The sequence below is a fragment of the Phocoena sinus genome, chromosome 14 (genome assembly GCF_008692025.1).
Source record: "Phocoena sinus isolate mPhoSin1 chromosome 14, mPhoSin1.pri, whole genome shotgun sequence".
Lineage (NCBI taxonomy): Eukaryota > Metazoa > Chordata > Mammalia > Artiodactyla > Phocoenidae > Phocoena > Phocoena sinus.
In genome coordinates this window covers 50,573,672-50,593,077 of record NC_045776.1, presented here as the reverse complement: position 1 = coordinate 50,593,077, position 19,406 = coordinate 50,573,672, and the positions used below count along the sequence as shown (strand labels likewise).

At 37.1% G+C, this 19,406-nt stretch overlaps 1 protein-coding gene across 3 annotated transcripts in view; it reads left to right on the top strand.

Moving 5' to 3' along the window:
* Nucleotides 1–19,406, top strand: part of RBBP8 (RB binding protein 8, endonuclease) — an 82,518-nt gene that overhangs the window by 46,183 nt on the left and 16,929 nt on the right. For all 3 annotated transcript variants that reach the window (XM_032602360.1, XM_032602362.1, XM_032602361.1), the window contains 8 exons: nt 2,379–2,554; nt 4,447–4,551; nt 8,517–8,602; nt 10,112–10,221; nt 11,305–12,181; nt 12,263–12,389; nt 13,312–13,400; nt 14,300–14,417. In XM_032602360.1, coding sequence (XP_032458251.1) covers nt 2,379–2,554; nt 4,447–4,551; nt 8,517–8,602; nt 10,112–10,221; nt 11,305–12,181; nt 12,263–12,389; nt 13,312–13,400; nt 14,300–14,417 — 1,688 coding nt within the window. The remainder of the gene's footprint in view (nt 1–2,378; nt 2,555–4,446; nt 4,552–8,516; nt 8,603–10,111; nt 10,222–11,304; nt 12,182–12,262; nt 12,390–13,311; nt 13,401–14,299; nt 14,418–19,406) is intronic.

Below are 19,406 nucleotides of genomic sequence, written 5' to 3'. Positions count from 1 at the left end.
CAGAATAAGATGGTAGAATTGTAGGTAGAGATTAGATATTAGCGCTAAAGATTTTACTCAGTATATAGGATTATAGACCACAAAAAATATTGATATTATCTAGGAAATTAAGATACAAATCCATTAGGAAAAATTAATCTCTTTTAATTAAAAAAAATCTCTGTTGGTCATAATTTATAAAAATCTCATTATTCTTTGTTTGAAATACGTAGTATTACAAACTGATATGAGTGTATTAGGATAGACTGGTTTTGTCATGTAAAGCCTAAATGCCTGACAGACTGATAAAAATTGGTGGCAAATAAGGTCAGTGATGGCTTGACATGGGAAAGGCAGTTGAGTTAAAGTGAATTAACTTTATTTTACTCAATACCCACAATTCAGTCCAAACCCAGTCTTTAGGTGCCTTCGGGCCTGAATTGAATTGGGCAAGAACATATGCCTAGATCAGCACAAATTTATTTTTCTAGTGAAATCTGGGAACCTCTCATATTCATTCATTCAATAAATATTTATTGGGCATGTACCAGGTACCCACTATTGCAGACATTTGTGGTGTATCAATGAACCAAAAAGATCCTTATCCTCTTAGAGCTTACTTTCTGGCTGGTGAGCAATAGACAAATCAATTATGTACTATGTTAGAAAGCAGTAACTGCTATGGATAAAGTAATAGCAGAATAACAAGGAACCAGAGTACTAGGGTGTGGGAAGGGGGTTTGCAGTTTTAAATAGCATGTTCAAGGCAGGCATTGATGAGAAGGCAAACACTTGAAGAAGATGAGGCAGTTAGCCATGTGATATCTGGGGATGAGCATTCCAAGCAGATGGAACAGCTGGAGCAAAGAACGTAAAGTAGGGGTGTGCCTGGTGTGTTTGAGGAGCCTGGGGAAGTGAGGGTGGCTGGAGTAGAATGTAATATGAGAGGAGGCAGGTCATGGGGGAGGGGGATGATCAGATCAATCATTATAAGGAGTTTGGCTTGTGTTTTCAGTGAAGTGGGGAGATGTGGCAGGTTTTAATCAGAAGAGTGACATGATATGATGTAAGTTTTAATAAGACTATTCTGACTGATGTGTTGAGAGTACTGACAGTGAAGCGTGGATAGAAGCAGAAGTAGAAATTCAAAGTCTGAGTCCTACTTGTAGTCAGTCATCAGCCCCATGGTCTATACCAAGGATAACAGTGTTGTCCTGGGAGTCTGGCTGCCAGGGTCTAGATCCTGCTTCTGTTAAACGTTTTTATTTTATTTTATTTTTTATAAATTTATTTATTTATTTTTGGCTGCATTGGGTCTTCTCTGCTGTGTGTGGGCTTTCTCTAGTTGCGTTGAGCGGGGGCTGCTCTTCATTGTGGTGCACGGGCTTCTCATTGTGGTGGCTTCTCTTGTTGCAGAGCATGGGCTCTAGGCGCTTGGGCTTCAGTAGTTGTGGCTCACAGGTTCTAGAGCACAGGCTCAGTAGTTGTGGTGCACGTGCTTAGTTGCTCTGTAGCGTGTGGGATCTTCCCAGACCAGGGCTTGAACCCATGTCCCCGGCATTGGCAGGCGGATTCTTAACCACTGCACCACCAGGGAAGCCCTTCCTATTTTATTTTAGTAAGTGACTTAACCTCTGTATCTGTATTTTCTGTTTGTAAAATGAGAGTAATAATGATAATACCTTATACTTAAACTGATACAGGTAACGCTTTGAACAGTGCCTACTAGTGTAAACCTGCAACAAATGTTGGTGTTACCGGTGTTAGTATTATTTATCACCCTGAATTTGTCATTTGCCAAGTCTTGTTGATTCTGTTGCCAGAGTGTTTAACACTGGTTCCTTCCTTTCCATACGTATCTTCAGAATTCCAGTTCAAACCCAGCGAAGCTCCTGCTGAACTATTACAGCCACTACTTCCTTTCTTTCTGTCCCAGTCAATCTTGCACAGTCTTGCTGCTAGATTGTCACATTACTTCCATTCTCTAAAACCTTCATTCCTTTCCTCTTGCTTTCTAAATTATGTGCACGCTTAGTCGAGGCTCTCCTTCATGTAGTTCCGGCTTGTCTTTCTCTAACACAGGTACACAGTACTGCCTGCCTTTGACTCAAACTTGGAGGATCCTCTGCTGATTTTCTCTGCCATTTGAAATTCTTTTAATTTCACCTCAAGTACCACCAACTACACTTTCTACTTCACTTCTCACAGTAATATTCCCCACCTGGTACTCCGGTCATGTGAGTATTTCTCTAATCCTTGTATTTAGACTTGGAACATCAGATGCAAGGAATTATAACGGCTTCATACCTGTGTTCTGCTGTCACTCATACCATGTGCTAGATGTTTTAATAAATATTTATCAAACTAATTTTCATTCAGTTGTCCTTATTTTCCTCTAGGAATGATCAACCACATCAAGCAACCGATCTTGAAACTGAGGAAGATGTTATTCCAGATTCACCAATAACAACCTTTTCATTTTCTGGCGCTAACCGACTACGAAGGAAGGAGAACCTCCACGTCCGATACGTAGAACAAACACATACTAAACTGGAGCACTCTGGGTGTGCACAGGGTAAGGATTGGAGTTGTAGTTTAGTTACCTGGTTCTGTTAAAAAAAAAGTATTCATCTATTGTTAGGAAGATAGTCATTTTTCAGGTAACTTACGTTACAACTGTAAGTTTAACTTCCATTAGTGAAGTGACCGGGAAGGCATCTACTGCCCGTATTATGTATAGACGTGTGTTGCTCATCTGAATATGTAAACACTCAGCATTTTACAAAGGTAGTGAATAGTTTTCTTTTTATTTAAAAACTATTCCTGTGTGTATATATCTGAGTAGGATACATGGGAAGAGGAGATATCCTAACATTAAGTTCCACCTACGGTGTGCTGGTTATTTTGCTGATTTGAATATATTATTACTGTGTTTTAATCCTCATGACAGGTTTGAGGTAGCTACTAGCACCTTCGTTTTATAGATGAGGAAAGATTTGCTCTTTAGAGGGGTTAAGTAACCTGTCAAGTAAGTAGATGAGTCAAAATTCAAATATAGATCTTCCTGGCTCTAAACTATTGTAGTTTCCAAGTCTTATCCACAGCTACTCCCACCAGTGCTTTAACTAGCTATTTTTATTTTTTATAATATGTAGCACTTGGTGGTAAATCAAGAAATGGCTTTATAATGTATCTACTTCGTGGCTTGTCAGTGGCATATTTCTAATTCCAAGCCAGTTGACCATTTCTGCAAAATGCCTTGGAAATACCTTTCCATGTAGTCCTGAGATTCATCCTGTGACGTGATACAGTGCTTATTCCTTTTAACATTAATCTAAAAGTAAATATTTTTAAAACTTTCATCTTAACCTAAACTGTTTGTAACAAGGAAAGCACTCGAGGGAAAGGAGTATACACAGTCTTAGAGATATTTTTCTAATGCAAATAAATTGTTGACAGTAGCTATGCCTTTTAAAGAAACAGTAGATCTTAATCTTTGATACTGGAAAATTGACAGTTTTCCCCCATTTTATATGAGCTTGCATCACCATCTAGTGGAAAACAAAAGAATTGTTAAAAATCTTACACGTAATTAGGAGCTAAATTAAAATGTAAGATCATGGATTTAGAATGAACATTTGTGCGCCTTTTTGTCTGGTATCAGATAGAACATGAATCACTACAGATAAGCATCGGCATAATTTAGATCATGTTTAAATCCATCTGAAAGAATATCCAGAAAAGCAAATCACAGCAATTTTCTTTTTTAGGAAAAGTCGTCTTTTGTATCTAGTAAAATGCTCTTGGTTTATTTCTTCATTGTATGAGAATAACCTGTAACTATTTAAAACTTTGTCAATTTTAATCTTGTTCTGATCATTTTTACTTGGAATATGAAATTCTGCTTTTAAAATATGCTTTTGAGCCGTGCAAATTATGGTAAAACTAATGACTAGTTACTCCTTTTCTCTTTCTAACCATCCATGCTTATTTATTTTTACATGTATACTGCTTTTTAATGATAATTTCTAGTTATAATTAGTAAAAGTCTATTTCCCTTTACTTTGTCCTTCTTTTGGTTTTCTTTGAATTAAACCCTTAAATAGTGGAATGATTTCTGATAAAGCATGTTTCAGCTTTCCTTCCAGAAAATGAAAACTCTAAAACAAAGATTGAAAAAGCTGTATGATGCAATATTCATTTCAAATGAACCTACTGATTTGCAATGATACACAAGAAAAAGATACATTAAAATATTACAACTCTAGAAGGCTTAGGTCAGAAGAATTTATCTGTTCCAGTCCTCTCTACCAACTTTGTTTCTCAGTGAAACTAAAGGAATAACCTTTTTAGAATATTAAAGTTACGTGAATAAAATGCACTTCTAGTGCATTTAAAGATAGATTTGTATTGGCTTATCATTTTTCATGATTGTTTATATGTAATCTCTCTTCTTTTTTCCCTTAGAATTGAGAAAAATACCAAAGTCTTCAACTCATCCACCACATAAACATAATGAACGTGAAATTCTAGTGGCTGACACTTGTGATCAGAGTCAAGCTTCAGTGGCTAGTAAGCAAGATACTGAGATTACTTTATAAGTTTAAAATTGGTGGACAAGAGTGACCGTCTGAATTAGACAACATTTTAAAGTATTTTCCGTATAATTTTGTTTGTATTATTTGTTGTTTAGTAGTCCTTTTCATATTGGAAAATAACGTTATCCTGTTATTAATTCATATTAATATTCCTATCCACATTAATTACAATTGCTAGTAATTTTAAGTAAATAAGGCTTTACTGTGGTTTACTCATTCATTCAATAAATATTTGGATGCCTAATGTATACCGGGCACTAAACAAAACAAAATCTTTAACCTCATAGAGCTTACAATCTAGTTGGGGAAGAGAGAAAATAAATATATGTTAGATGGATCAGGGGCTCTGAAGAAAAATAAAGCAGGGTAAGAAGAGATATTAGAAAGCCTCACTTTAAAAGCAACATTTGAGCAGAGACTGAGGGAAGCAAGTGAGTCGTGTTGATTTCTGGGGCAAGGGCATTCCAGGTGGAGAAGTCAGTAAGCACAAAGGCCTTGAGGTGGGGGTGTTCTTTGGTTTGACTGAGGAACATTAAGGAGCCCTGTGTGGCTGGGGCAGAGTGAGGGAAAGGGAGATTGGTTTGGGCAACTCTGTTCTTTAGAGTTGCTATTTGCTAAGAGGAGAGAGACTGGGAGCAGGAGGTTTGCAGGGTGGCTGAGGGTAGGGGTTTGGTTTTGAGAATATTTTGTTTTCAGATGCCGGGTAGACATTCAGGTAAAGATTTTGGATGGGTAGGTGGGTGTGAATGTAGAGAAGTCTAACATAGAGATACAAATGGAAGTTGTTAGCATGTAGGTGGTGTCTGAAGCCATGAGACTGGATGAGATAGCCAAGCAAGTGAGTGAAGATGGGAAAGAGAAGAAGTTCCAGTACTTAGCCCTGAGGCACTCCATTATGTAAAGGAGTGATTCTCAGCTATTTTTTATTATCAATCCCACGTGGCCTTTTTAGACACCCTACCGCCCCCCTGCATCACTTCCCCCATGAGATTATAATACTGCAGATATACTGTATTGAGTGTATGTGTATCTGTGTCTCATACATAAAAATATTTTTTTGCCCCCCAAGAACCATTTTCACTTCCTCGGAGGCAATATCGCAGCTGTTGGGATGATGATATAGAGATTGTGAAAATGAAGAACAACCAAGTAGCCAGAGAAGGAGCTGCCAGTGAGATAAGAGAACCAAGATAAAGTAGCATCCTTTAAACCAAAAGAGAAAGGACGGAGTGGTCACTGTGGAGAACAGTGCTGATAGGTCGCAGAAGATGAAGACTGAGTATTGACCGTTGGATGTGGTCCCCTGGGGATCACTGAGTGTTTAACTCTTAATGAGAGTTGTTAAAGTGTAGAGGTGATCAACTAGACTATCATGTTCAAGAGAACCGGAAGGAGCACTTGTGAACAAGTCCTTCTGGGCCTTTTTGTGGTGAAGGGGGAAGGGAGAACAGACAGTGGCTAAAGAGAAACATGGGTCCAGGGAGGATTTTAAAAGATGGTCTATTATAGCATATTCAGCATGTCTTTATGCTGATGGAATGATCTTGTAAAGAGAGAAATGAGTAATTCTGGAGAAAGAGGGAACAATTGCTAGATCCTTGAAAAAGTGAGAGGAGATGAAATGCAGAGCAAAACTGGGAGGACTGGCCATGGTTAATCACTTACTCATTTTATATTAGTAAAATTAGTAAAATCAGAGCCTATACTCTGAAAGCTACAAATTTTTTATATTAGTGTATGTATGTTTGTGTGCATGTGTGTAGACAGACTGTCAGGCAAAGGCTGCAGGGGATGTTAGACTGTGTCAGAACCTTGCTTCTCAGCACTCGGGAGCCCATTTTCTTCTGCTGCTGCCAGAACTTTACTCCATCAGTTGTTCTCTTATCCTGTATCTCCAGTTTCTCTGCAGGTTCTTTCTTTTCAACATAAAGATACATGTTATCTTTTGTCTTTTAAAATAACCCCCTCTTAATTGTCTCCACTCTCAGCTAGAGCTTCTCTTCAAAACTGAAAAAGCAGTCTGTGCTCAATTTCTCCTTTCTGTCAACTCCCATTCACTCCAGGAAGAAAAAGGGGTGCAGGGGAAGGGAGGAAGGAGGGCGGAAAAGAGGGAGAGGAAGGGGGAGAAAAGCGGACACATCCTCACACTCTCTTCTCTCACTCATTACATTGGAACTGCTTGGCAGTAGTCATCAGAGACCTCCTGGTTGTTAAATCTAGTGAATGCTTACCAGTCTTTATCTTACCTGACCTTTCTATGACACTTGACATTGCACACACTTTTTCTTGAAGTGGTGCCACTCTCCTGATTCTCTTACTTATTGTTCATTTTTCACCTTCCATTACTGGCTATTCTTTCTCCATCTGTCTTTTAAATGTCACTGTCCCCAGTATATATGATCCTTGGCCTAGTCTTCTCTCATTTTCTTTTCTGGAGGAATCTTCACTTAGAGTTAGTATTCTGCTACCACCTATATGATAATAAATTCCAAATCTATCTCTTTCCAAGACTTTTCTCTTGAATTCCAAACTGATGTATCTGCCTGCTATTGAACATCTATACCTGGATATCCTTCCACTTCAGCATGTCCAAAGTGAGACTTTCTTGTCAAACCTGCTTATCCTTTTATTTACAGTCTCAGTGAATGACAGTTTACATACCTCTTTGAGTTACCTAAATCAGAAAACTTCAAATCATCTTAGATTCCTACTTCTTCAACTCTCACATGTAAACAGTCTCCAAGTCGTATTGATTGCACCTCCTACACATCTGTCATGCACATTCTTCTGCACCCACATGATACTAGCTTGGGCCATCAGCATCTCTCATGAGACTCTTTTAGTAATCTAATTAGTCCTGTTGCCTATTAGTGAGCGCTTCTTGTTCTGTCAGCCTGTCTGAATCACCTTTTTAGCCCAAATATTGCATCTGTCCTCCATTAAAAAACCCTTGACTATCTCTTCATTGTCTACAGGTTAAATTTTAAATTCTTTAGCATAATCTGATCCCTTATCAACCTGTCTGCGCTCATGTCCTAACTACCATTTTAGCTTTTGCACTTTGATTTCCAGCAGTTGAACCACATGTAGTTGCCTGAACATGCAGTTTTGTTTCACATATCACACCTTCCACATACCTAGAATCCTCTCTGCCCTCAGGCCAGTTTAATTCCTTTTTCTCTCAAGGGTCAGCTTAGTCAACACTTGGTGAGCTTTCCTTGTTTTCTCAAGGCAGATTTAGGAGTCCTTGCTCTGTGTTTAAATGACCCCTTTTATGTACCTTTAATGTTTATCACATTTTATTGCAATTTTCTTTATACCTTTCAACTATAGCAGCCCATAAGCTCCTCGAGGACAACAGCCTTTTCTCTTCGTAGCACAATGCCTGAAACCTAGTATGTGCTACGTAAATACTTGTTGACTTATTGAAACTCTGTATACATAAAACTTTATAAAATATTTGAACACAGGTGAATTCTGTATAAATATGTTGTGTTAGCTTAAAACTTGAAAATTATGCAATGCTGAAAATCTCTCTGCACTGTGAGAGTTTTCATGAAGTGAAACTCTCATGAAAGTGTTTTCATGAAAGGTTACTATATAAATACGGTTTGATATTCATGCTGTGTCTTGTATCACAAGAACTCCATTTAATTATATGTTTTTTTTCCAGTGGAAATAAGAAAAATAATCTACCTGTTAACATTCAATTCATTTAGGAAAAATAGAAAACTAGCTGAAAAAGTTTGGCAAGTGTAAGTGCTAGATACCTGCAACTTACTGCAATTTATAGTAGATATTTTGGACTTCACGTAGAATTTTAAAAATTGTTCAGTGCCATTTTGTAAAGTGGTCCTTTGAGCTTTTTCTTTCCTTTTACGTATTTTTTCATACGTCTAGTTTCTACAATTGTATAATTTGTTTATTTTTTAAACTTAGATACACATGGAAAAAGCAGTTATCCTCCTGATAATTTAGCTACAGTTGTTGGTGAAACACTTGGACTTAGTGTTCAAGATGAGTCTGTAAGTAATTGTTTACTTTGGTGATAATATGAGTTAATTAGTGTCTTTTGAGGTCAGTTTTTCGAGAATTGAGCAAGAGAAAAATTATTTTATCCAAAGATTATTGGATAAAGGCCTAGAACAAAAATTGATGTGACTAGAAAAGCCCATTTATATTATTCACCCCAGGCAGTCGCAGAAATCTAGAATCTTTAGAATTCTTGGGAGATATAGGTTGTGGGTTGAATCAAAATTTATATGACATAGAGGATTTAGCAACCGTCTTCCCTCTCCCCCTCTCCTCCCTACCCTATTCCAACTAAGAGAAGACTTTAAGAGAAGTCTTAAACCTTTAGGTTGATTTCAGAATTTATTGGATCTTTTCAACATCCTTTAAACCAGGCTTTGATTTGGAAGATAGTCTGAATTCTTGGGTCTACTATAGATCCTTTAATTCATCTTTGTCCTTATAAATGCCAGTCCAATTAGACCAGATCTTTAGGAATTGAGTCAGAAATTGACCCCATGATTTTCTTTTCGTTGTTTTAGTTCTTCCTTCCATCAGACACATTTACCTTTTTTCTTAATTGATCCCTAAAAAATGGAAACCTTGAATTCTTCAATCTTAGGGAAGTTTCATTTTGGTACAGCTTTAAAACTATTCTTTTGCTTTAGTCAGTAAATGTATATATTGAATATACATTTAATATATGTAAATGTATATTCAAACCATTGAATTGGTTTTTCACTGCATTTGAATTTTTTTTTTTTTGGTCCTTTCTAGTTTTAAATCTCTCTTCAAGTGATAGTGGGTAGTTTTTACCCTTTGAACTTTAAATGTTTTAATGGTTTTTAATTCCGTCCTGCCCATAAACCTGGCAAGTCAGTAGTTTAGACACCAAATCTAGTAACGGAACTGATCTCTAAAGACCTGCTGCTCAAAGTGTGATCCACAGGCCGACAGCATTTGCATCCTTGGAAATTTGTTAGAGATAGAAAATCTCAAACCTAACCCCAGACCTACTGAAAGAGAACTTATATTTTCACAAGATCCTCAGTTGATTTGTATGCATGTTAAAGTTCAGGAAGCACGGCTCTCTAAAGCATCCTTTTAAATTTGTCTCCTATAAGTATGATCAGTCATCTCTCTTCCCTTCCTCTAATCTAACTAATCTTGTTTTTTGGAATTGGCAACCACCAGTCTGCTTTCTGTCCTTATGAATTTACCTATTCTGAATAATTCATATATAAATGGGATCATATATGTGGCTTTTGAGCCTGGCGTCTTTCACTTAGCCTCATCCACATCATAACGTGTATCAGTATTTCATTCCTTTTTAAGAATAAATAATCTTGGGACTACCCTGGCAGTCCAGTGGTTAAGACACCACGCTTCCACTGCGGGGGGCACGGATTTGATCCCTGGTCAGGGAACTAAGATCCCACATGCTGTGTGGCACGGCCAAAAAAACAAAGAGAGAATTAATAATCTTCCATTGTATTTATGTACTTTATATTTTATTATTGAAGGAATCTCGAGGTCCTATGAGCCCTGTTGGTGATGAGCTCTACCACTGTCTGGAAGGAGATCACAAAAAACCTTTTGAGGAATCTAGAAGAAATAGTGAAGATAGTTTAAGGTAATTTGGGGCACTTTGGTAAAAACTTACAAACTGTCGATGAAATTCCATTACAGTGAGTTCCATATATTTAAACTATTTCTTTCCCTCAAGTTTGTTATTCTGGTTGTATTAATTTTTACTTAAAAAAATATATTCCCCAGTTTATGACCAATTGAGGGCTTTTTGTGTTAATGTAGAGAGATGGATATTACTTTTAGATTCTTTCTGTACTTCTATCAAGGAGTACTTAAGAGGTCCCAGCCTTATCTCCTTTAAAGATCCAATCATCCCTTCTGGGTTTGTATTTTCAAAAACTGGACATTTTATGAAATCCATTATTAGTTCAGATGAGCTTCCAAGATTGGGATACATCTTGTTTTTACTAATTTCAGAACATCCCTTAACTAACAGTACCTATATTTATGTGGTACTTTGCTTTTTAAAAGAGCTTTCAGTATTAGATACATAACATTTAATTTGTCATCATAGTAACTCATTAAAGTAGGTTTTATTACCCCCATTTTTTACAGTCAACAAAAATGCAGCTTCACAAAGGTTAAATGTCTTTTTAAGACCACACAGCTATTAAGTATGAGAGTCAGAGCTCTTAGCCATTCCACGTCTTCAAACTTAACCCTAATGCTCTTTCTACTGCCACAGCTGTCTCCTCTGCTACAGGCAGTCTGGGTCTTGAGTTATGTTCAATTCTGTAGTATAAGAACTTTGTTTCTTGGAGTTACTCATGATAAGATTTCATAACAGCAAAAGAATTTGGGTCCCCAGTGGGATTTACTAAAATATGATTTTATTATATAGTGAATTTATTTAAGTTACTTAGGAAAAATATTTATAGATAGGAATATCATTGTATTGAAATAGGTTTGCTGTATCATTTCCCTCTGCTTTTTGTCAGCCAAATAAAGAGAAGCCAGCAACTATATTGTATCTTAAATTTTGGTTAATGGTCTGCGTCTGAGATGTGGATAAGACCTTGCTATTAATAATTGTATATTAGCAAAAGTTTTCTCATTATGCTTGTCTTTTAATTTTTACCTTATTTCTTTAATAGGAAAAAAGCTTTACCACTCTTTATTTTTTTAGATTTTCAGATTCTAATTCAAAGCCTCCTCCTCAAGAAGAATTGACTACTCGGGTATCATCTCCTGTATTTGGAGCTACCTCTAACGTGAAAAGTAGTTTAGGTTTGAATACAAGTTTGTCCCCTTCTCTTTTAGAGACTGGGAAAAAAAACCATCTGAAAACAATGCCTTTCAGCAACACTTCTAATTCTAGATCAGAGAAACCTAGATTAAAATCTGAAGATGGTGCCCTTTTCACACATCATAATATTGGGGCTGAAGTGAAGAAGATCACTAACCAGTCATCTTCTAATAAGCAGATGCTTATAAATAAAAATACAAGTGAGCAGGATAGTATTGATCACATTAAAGATACTGTTACTGATAAACATGTGGTAGCCCTGAAATCACTGGGAGGCCGAACCAAAAGGAAGAAAATCGAGGAAGAAAGTGAAGATGAAGTAAGCTGCCCCCAAGCCTCCTTTGATAAAGAAAATGCTTTTCCTTTTCCACCGGATAGTCATTCTTACATGAATGGAGACTATGTGATGGATAAACCTCTGGATCTGTCTGATCGATTTTCAGCTATTCAGCGTCAAGAGAAAAGCCAAGGAAGTGAGAACTCTAAAATCGGATTTAGGCAAGTGACTCTCTATGAGGTTTTGAAGCCTGTTCCAAAGGGCTCTTCCTCAAGCCGTAAGGCCTTGAGTGGGAGCTGTGGGTTAATCAGAGATTCCCCAGAAGAGCCCAGCAGCTTACAGGAGTCCCTCCTCCAGTCCTTGAATAAATCTCCAGATAATAAAACACTGTTACAAATAAAGGAAGAAAATTCTATCTTTAAAATCCCTCTACGTCCACGTGAAAGTTTGGAGACAGAGAATCTTTTTGATGACATGAAGGTTTGTGTTAAATGTTCAAGGATTTTGATTAAAATGGTTGTTGTGATTTCTCCTAGATGCTAATAATTCTTTCTATTTTAGGGTGCTGGTTCTCGTGAGCCTATAAAAATAAAAACCAGGTCAGTCCATGGAGCATGTGAACTTGCATCAGTTCTTCAGTTAAATCCATGTAGAATTGCTAAAACAAAGTCTCTACAAAACAACCAAGGTATGTACACTATAAATAGCATTTCTACTCTTTTTTAATGACTTTAAATTGAGTATTGTAATATATTATGTACATTCTTTGGATAGACTGAATTATTTTCAGAAAAAATATCTTATCCCTGTGTGTTTCTGTGTTTATAGCACAATTCTTATTGGTTTCACTTTACATGTGATTTTCCTGCTTTTTGAAAAAATAAATTGACATCTTTAATACCTACTTTCTATAGGTGATTTTATAGATTTACCTGTTCTATGTAGTTGTTTCTTACTTTCTTTACAAAAAGAAAGCTTTAAAAAATTTAAACTATACAGATTTTAAAAATATAAAAAGTAGAAATTTATCGTCCAAACCTTGTTCCTCACCCATAGATAGCCTGTCCTTTTCTTTGCATTTACATGTATATCTGTAAACATTTGCATATGCTAACTCTGTGTTTAACCTTTTGAGGAACTATCTAACTTTCTTCCAAAGGAGCTACAACATTTTACATTCCCACCAGCAGCATGAGGGTTCCAATTTCTTCACATTTTGAGGGTTCCAGTTTCTCCACATTCTCACCAACACTTGTTACTGTCTGTCTTTTTGATTCTAGCCATCCTGTGGGTGTGAAGTTATATCTCAGTTGTGGTTTTGATTTGCCTTTCCCTGATGGCTAATGATGTTGCACATCTTTTCATGTACTTATTGGCCAGTTGTATATCTTCTTTGAAGGACTGTCTCTTCATGTCCTTTGCTTATTCTTAATTGAAGTAATTGTCTTATTATTGAGTTGTGACAGTTCTTTATATATCCTAGGTACAAGTCCTTTATCAGACATATGATTTGCAAAACTTTTCTCATTCTGTGGGTCCCATAATGTTTTAAAGTGATGAGAATTTTAAAACTTTGTTTTTATTTGTGCATTTTTTTCTCCTTATCTAAGATGTATCCTTTGAAAACATCCAGTGGAGTATAGATCCAGGAGCAGACCTGTCTCAGTATAAAATGGATATTACTGTAGTAGATACAAAGGTAAGTTAGAAAATAGAACCAAAGCCCATTGTGGTTATTCTAGTGTATTGTTAGTCACCCTGCTGTCCTGACTCACTCTGTGACCTTGAGGGAATCACATACCTCTTACAGCCTTCATGTATTTGTTCAGAAAACTATGAAATAATAACACTTATTATGCCAACATTATAGTATTTTTGAAAGTGTAATAATAATACTTTCTGACTTTAGAGAACTTTGCTGAAAAATATAGTTTTAAAATAATGTAAAATGCTAATTACATATTTTAAATAGTTTTATTTTTTTATCAAAAGATTAACTTAAAATAATCTACCTTCAAGAAAAAAATTTCATTTTTCCCAGTTGGCTCATTTTTTTAAATACTGTGTATTTTTTCATTAAAATTCATAGCAGAAATAAATTTTTTGGTTTGTATTTAGGTTCTTCATAGTTTGAGAAGTTCTCTTTCACTTGGTAGCATATTAATAAAGTATGTAACATTTGCTAGAGTAATAATAAATATCCATTAAGAAATCAAATTTGACTTGTGAACTTTTGTTCTTAGTGTACATTGATGTTCATTTCTGTGAAGCAGATTAGGGAAGAAAGGAAGCTCCAGGGATCGTGGTAACGCATAGTTCTCTCATGCTTGGCAGCAGTCCTTTTCCTAGGCTTGAGAGACGATGCTTGTATATCAAAGCTAAAAATGGTTTATAGGCATTTAAACCTAAATGTATCTATATTCCTAAAGGGTAAAGGTAAATATTACTTAATGCTACTGAAATGTAAGTGTACACTTAAAAATGATTAAAATGGTAACATTTATGTTATGTATATTTTACCCCACCCCCCAAAAAAAGTAAATATTAGAACGTAAAGGAATGATTGTTAAAATTTTGAATTTTTAAATATTTATTCAGGATGGCAGTCAGTCAAGATTAGCAGGAGGAGAGACAGTGGACATGGACTGTACATTGGTTAGTGAAACTATGCTTTTAAAAATGAAGAATCAAGAGCAGAAGGGAGAAAAAAGTCCAAGTAAGATTTGATTTTTTTTTAATTTTAATACAAATGTGGAGGGAAGTTTATAGACATACCATTGCACTGATGAGTATAAGTGACCTCTTCACCATAAACTAGTTTTTTCCCCCCCCGTTCTCATAATACTAGATTTCTCTTTAGTAAAGCTTAGTGTCAATATTTCAGGAAAAAAATCTTTAGTAAAAATAATTTTTATTTCCAAAAGAATTCAAGTTGTTTCCAGGGGTCAGCAAACTACAGCCAGCTACCAGTTTTGTAAGTAAAGTTTTACTGGAACGCAGCCTCACTCGTTTATTTATTGCCTATGGCTGCTTGTTGAACACAGCAGCAGAGCTGAGTAGTTTCTGCAGAGACCTTATGGCCCCACAGGCCTAAAATATTTACTGTCTGGCCCTTTAAGAAAAAGTTTCCTGATCCCTGGTTTAGACAATTTTTTTAATAAAAGGTGTAAAGGGAATCTTGAGAGTCCTGTTTTAGAAATACTATTTTCCAAAGCAATTTGATAAGGGAAAAATGGGAGGATTCCACTGAGAAGTATTAGTATAGATTTGCAAATTAGCAGTAAACTAAGAATGATAGTGTATATGATGAGTGAGTGACTCTGCCATATTCTACTTCTATGGAAAAGGAGATTTGGCAAAACTACAGCCCTTTGTAGTGAGAAACTGTTAATTCTTCATCTAAAGCCTTGATTTTCTGAAAGAGGTGGGAACAATGGAAGGATTTCATTTGGCACCACCTTAGTAACATTCCTAACTACAGAGGCATATGACATGAGATCAACTAGACTGGGAATAGTTGTCATTCATCACCCTTATGTGTTAAAGAGTTAGGACCTGCCACATGATGCAGGGCTAAAAGCAGAGGCCTTTTCCAATGATCGTCTCTTAGAATTGAGGACATTCAGACTGTGTGTGCATCTTCTGCTGAATATTCTCTAGTCTACCTGCTTAGGGCCCAGTAGTAAAACAGCCAGTCTTATCCTTGCTTCTTAAGAAACACCTTATCTCTTGCTGCCCCAAATGCAGTAAGTGAGAGAAAATTTTAATAGCCTTTGCCTTAATTCTTTGTTCTTGAGTAATAATATCCATACAGTCAAGTACCTGGCTGCCTACGTTGAGAGGACAGTACCTATTAAAAGTAAACCTTAACCAGGTGTCCGCTCCTCTGGTGAGATGGGGCCGGAAGATGCTCTCCTCAGCTCCTTGCCTGGGTGGGCAAGTTAGGCACTATGGCCAGCAGAAATCCTCGTTTGAGGGTCCCACCAAGTTCCCCAGTCAGAGTGCTCCAGCTGAGCAGCTGCCTGGGACTACTGCTCGGGCACTGCAGAAAGCCTTTTTGGAATATGACATGTTATCACTTTGGGACCATTGGCCAGCTGCTCCTGACTTGGCCACATGAAGGCTCAGACTGCCCCAGTCTCTGAACTGAAGAGAACCAACACTATTAGCATATCTCTCACCACCATGAATGCAAGGTATTTCAATGAAGAGTATCAGGAGGACATCTACAAATCCCAGACAGGCATGTGCAAGCTCTGAGGAATGGTGGAATAACCCAACGTATCTGGGTGACCTTTGGAGACAGCTGTGACAGAGCTACAACTGGGCAGTGGCTGACACCCAACTCGTGGCCCACCTTCTCCTGCCATGTGGCTGACAGGGTCTTAGTGCTCTAGCAAGCTGTCAGGCCTGAGCCTCTGAGGTGGAAGAGTCGAGTTCAGGACATTGGTTCACCAGAGACCTCCCGGCCCCACATAATATCAGTTGGCAAGAACCCTCCCAGAGGTCTTCGTCTCAATGCTAAGACACACCTCCACTCAATGGCCAGCAACCTCTAGTGCTGGACACCCCATGCCAAACAACTAGCAAGACAGGAACACAACCCCACCCATTAGCAGAGAGGCTGCCTGAAATCATGCTAAGTTCACAGACCCCTAAAAACACCACTAGACGCGATCCTACCCACCAGAAAGGCAAGATCCAGCCTCATCCACCAGAACACAGGCACCAGTCCCCTTCACCAGGAAGCCTACACAACCCACTGAACCAACCTTACCCACTAGGGGCAGACACCAAAAACAACAGAAACTATGAACCTGCAGCCTGCAAACACCCCCCAAACACAGTAAGTTAAACAAAAAAGAGAAACACACAGCAGATGAAGGAGCAAGGTAAAACACCACCCAACCAAACAAATGAAGAGGAAATAGGCAGTCTACCTGAAAAAGGAATTCAGAGTAATGATAGTAAAGATGATCCAAAATCTTGGAAATAGAATGGAGAAAATTACAAGAAACGTGTAACAAGGACCTAGAAGAACTCAAGAGCAAACAAACAATGATGAACAGCACAGTGAATGAAATTAAAAATTCTCTAGAAGGAATCAATAGCAGAATAACTGAGGCAGCAGAACGGATAAGTGACCTGAAAGATAAAATAGTAGAAATAACTACCACAGAGCAGAATAAAGAAAAAAAAGAATGAAAAGAATTGAGGACAGCCTCAGAGACCTCTGGGACAACATTAAACGCACCAACATTCGAATTATAGGGGTCCCAGAAGAAGAAGAGAAAAAGGGACTGAGAAAATATTTGAAGAGATTATACTTGAAAACTTACCTAATATGGGAAAGGAAATAGTCAAGTCCAGGAAGCACAGATAGTCCCATACAGGATACATCCAAGGAGAACACAGCAAGACACGTACTAATCAAACTATCAAAAATTAAATACAAAGAAAAAATATTAAAAGCAGCAAGGGAAAAGCAACAAATAACATACAAGGGAATCCCCATAAGGTTAACAGCTGATCTTTCAGCAGAAACTCTGCAGTCCAGAAGGGTGCTGCAGGACATACTTAAAGAGATGAAAGGAAAAAACCTACAACCAAGATTACTCTACCCAGCAATGATATCATTCGGATTTGACGAGAAATTAAAGCCTTTACAGACAAGCAAAAGCTAAGAGAATTCAGCACCACCAAACCAGCTTTACAACAAATGCTAAAGAATTTCTCTAGGCAGGAAACACAAGAGAAGGAAAAGACCTACAATAACAAACCCAAGACAATTAAGAAAATTGTATAGGAACATATACATTGATAACTGCCTTTAATGTAAATGGATTAAATGCTCCAACCAAAAGACATACACTGGCTGAATGGATACAAAAACAAGACATATATATGCTGTCTACAAGAGACCCGTTTCAGACCTAGGGACACATACAGACTGAAAGTGAGGGGATGGAAAAAGGTATTCCATGCAAATGGAAATCAGAAGAAAGCTGGAGTAGCAATTCTCATATCAGACAAAATAGACTTTAAAGACTGTTACAAGAGACAAAGAAGAACACTACATAATGATCAAGGGATCAATCCAAGAAGAAGATATAACAATTGTAAATATTTATGCACCCAACATAGGAGCACCTCAATACATAAGGTAAATGCTAACAGCCATAAAAGGGGAAATCAACAGTAACACAATAATAGTAGGGGACGTTTAACACCCACTTTCACCAATGGACAGATCATCCAATGGAAAATAAATAAGGAAACACAAGCTTTAAATGACACAGTAAACAAGATGGACTTAATTGATATTTCTAGGATATTCCATCCAAAACCAGCAGAATACTTTTTCTCAAGTGCTCACGGAACATTCTCCAGAGTACATCATATCTTCTCACAAATCAAGCCTTGGTAAATTTGAGAAAATTGAAATCGTATCAAGTATCTTCTGACCACAACGCTATAAGACTAGATATCAGTTACAGGAAAAAAAACTAAAAAATACAAACACATGGAGGCCAAACAGTACACTACTAAATAACCAAGAGATCAGTGAAGAAATCAAAGAGGAAATCAAAAAATACCTAGAAACAAATGACAGTGAAAACATGATGACCCAAAACCTATGGGATGCAGCAAAAGCAGTTCTAAGACGGAAGTTTATAGCAATACAATCCTACCTCAAGAAACAAGAAAAATCTCAAATAAACAACCTAACCTTACACCTAAAGCAACTAGAGAAAGAGGAACAAAAAATACCCAAAGTTAGCAGCAGGAAAGAGATCATAAAGATCAGATCATAAATAAATGAAAAGGAAATGACAGCAAAGATCAATAAAATTAAAGATGGTTCTCTGAGAAGATAAACAAAATTGATAAACCTTTAGCCACACTCATCAAGAAAAAAAAGGGAGAAGACTATAAGCAACAGAATTAGAAGTGAAAAAGGAGAAGTAACAACTGTCACTGCAGAAATACAAAGGATCATGGGAGATTACTGCAAGCACCTATATGCCAATAAAGTGGACAACCTGGAAGAAATGGACAAATTCTTAGAAAAGCACAACCTTCACCGAGACTGAACCAGGAAGAAATAGAAAATATAAACAAACGAATCACAAGCACTGAAATTGAAACTGTGATTAAAAATCTTCCAACAAACAAAAGCCCAGGACCAGATGGCTTCACAGGCGAATTCCATCAAATATTTAGAGAAGAGATAACACCTATCCTTCTCAAACTCTTCCAAAATATAGCAGAGGGAGGAACACTCCCAAATTCATTCTGTGAGGCCACCATCACCCTGATACCAAAACCAGACAAAGATGTCACAAAAAAAAAGAATACAGGCTGATATCACCGATGAACATAGATGCAGAAATCCTCAACAAAATACTAGCATACAGAATCCAACAGCACATTAAAAGGATCAATACACCATGATCAAGTGGGGTTTATCCCAGGAATGCAAGGATTCTTCAATATATGGAAATCAATCAATGTGATAAACCATATTAACAAACTGAAGGAGAAAAACTATATGATCATCTCAATAGATGCAGAAAAAGCTTTCAACAAAATTCAACACCCATTTATGATAAAACCCTCCAGAAAGTAGGCATAGAAGGAACTTACCTCAACATAATAAAGGCCATATATGACAAACCCACAGCCAACATCATTCTCAATTGTG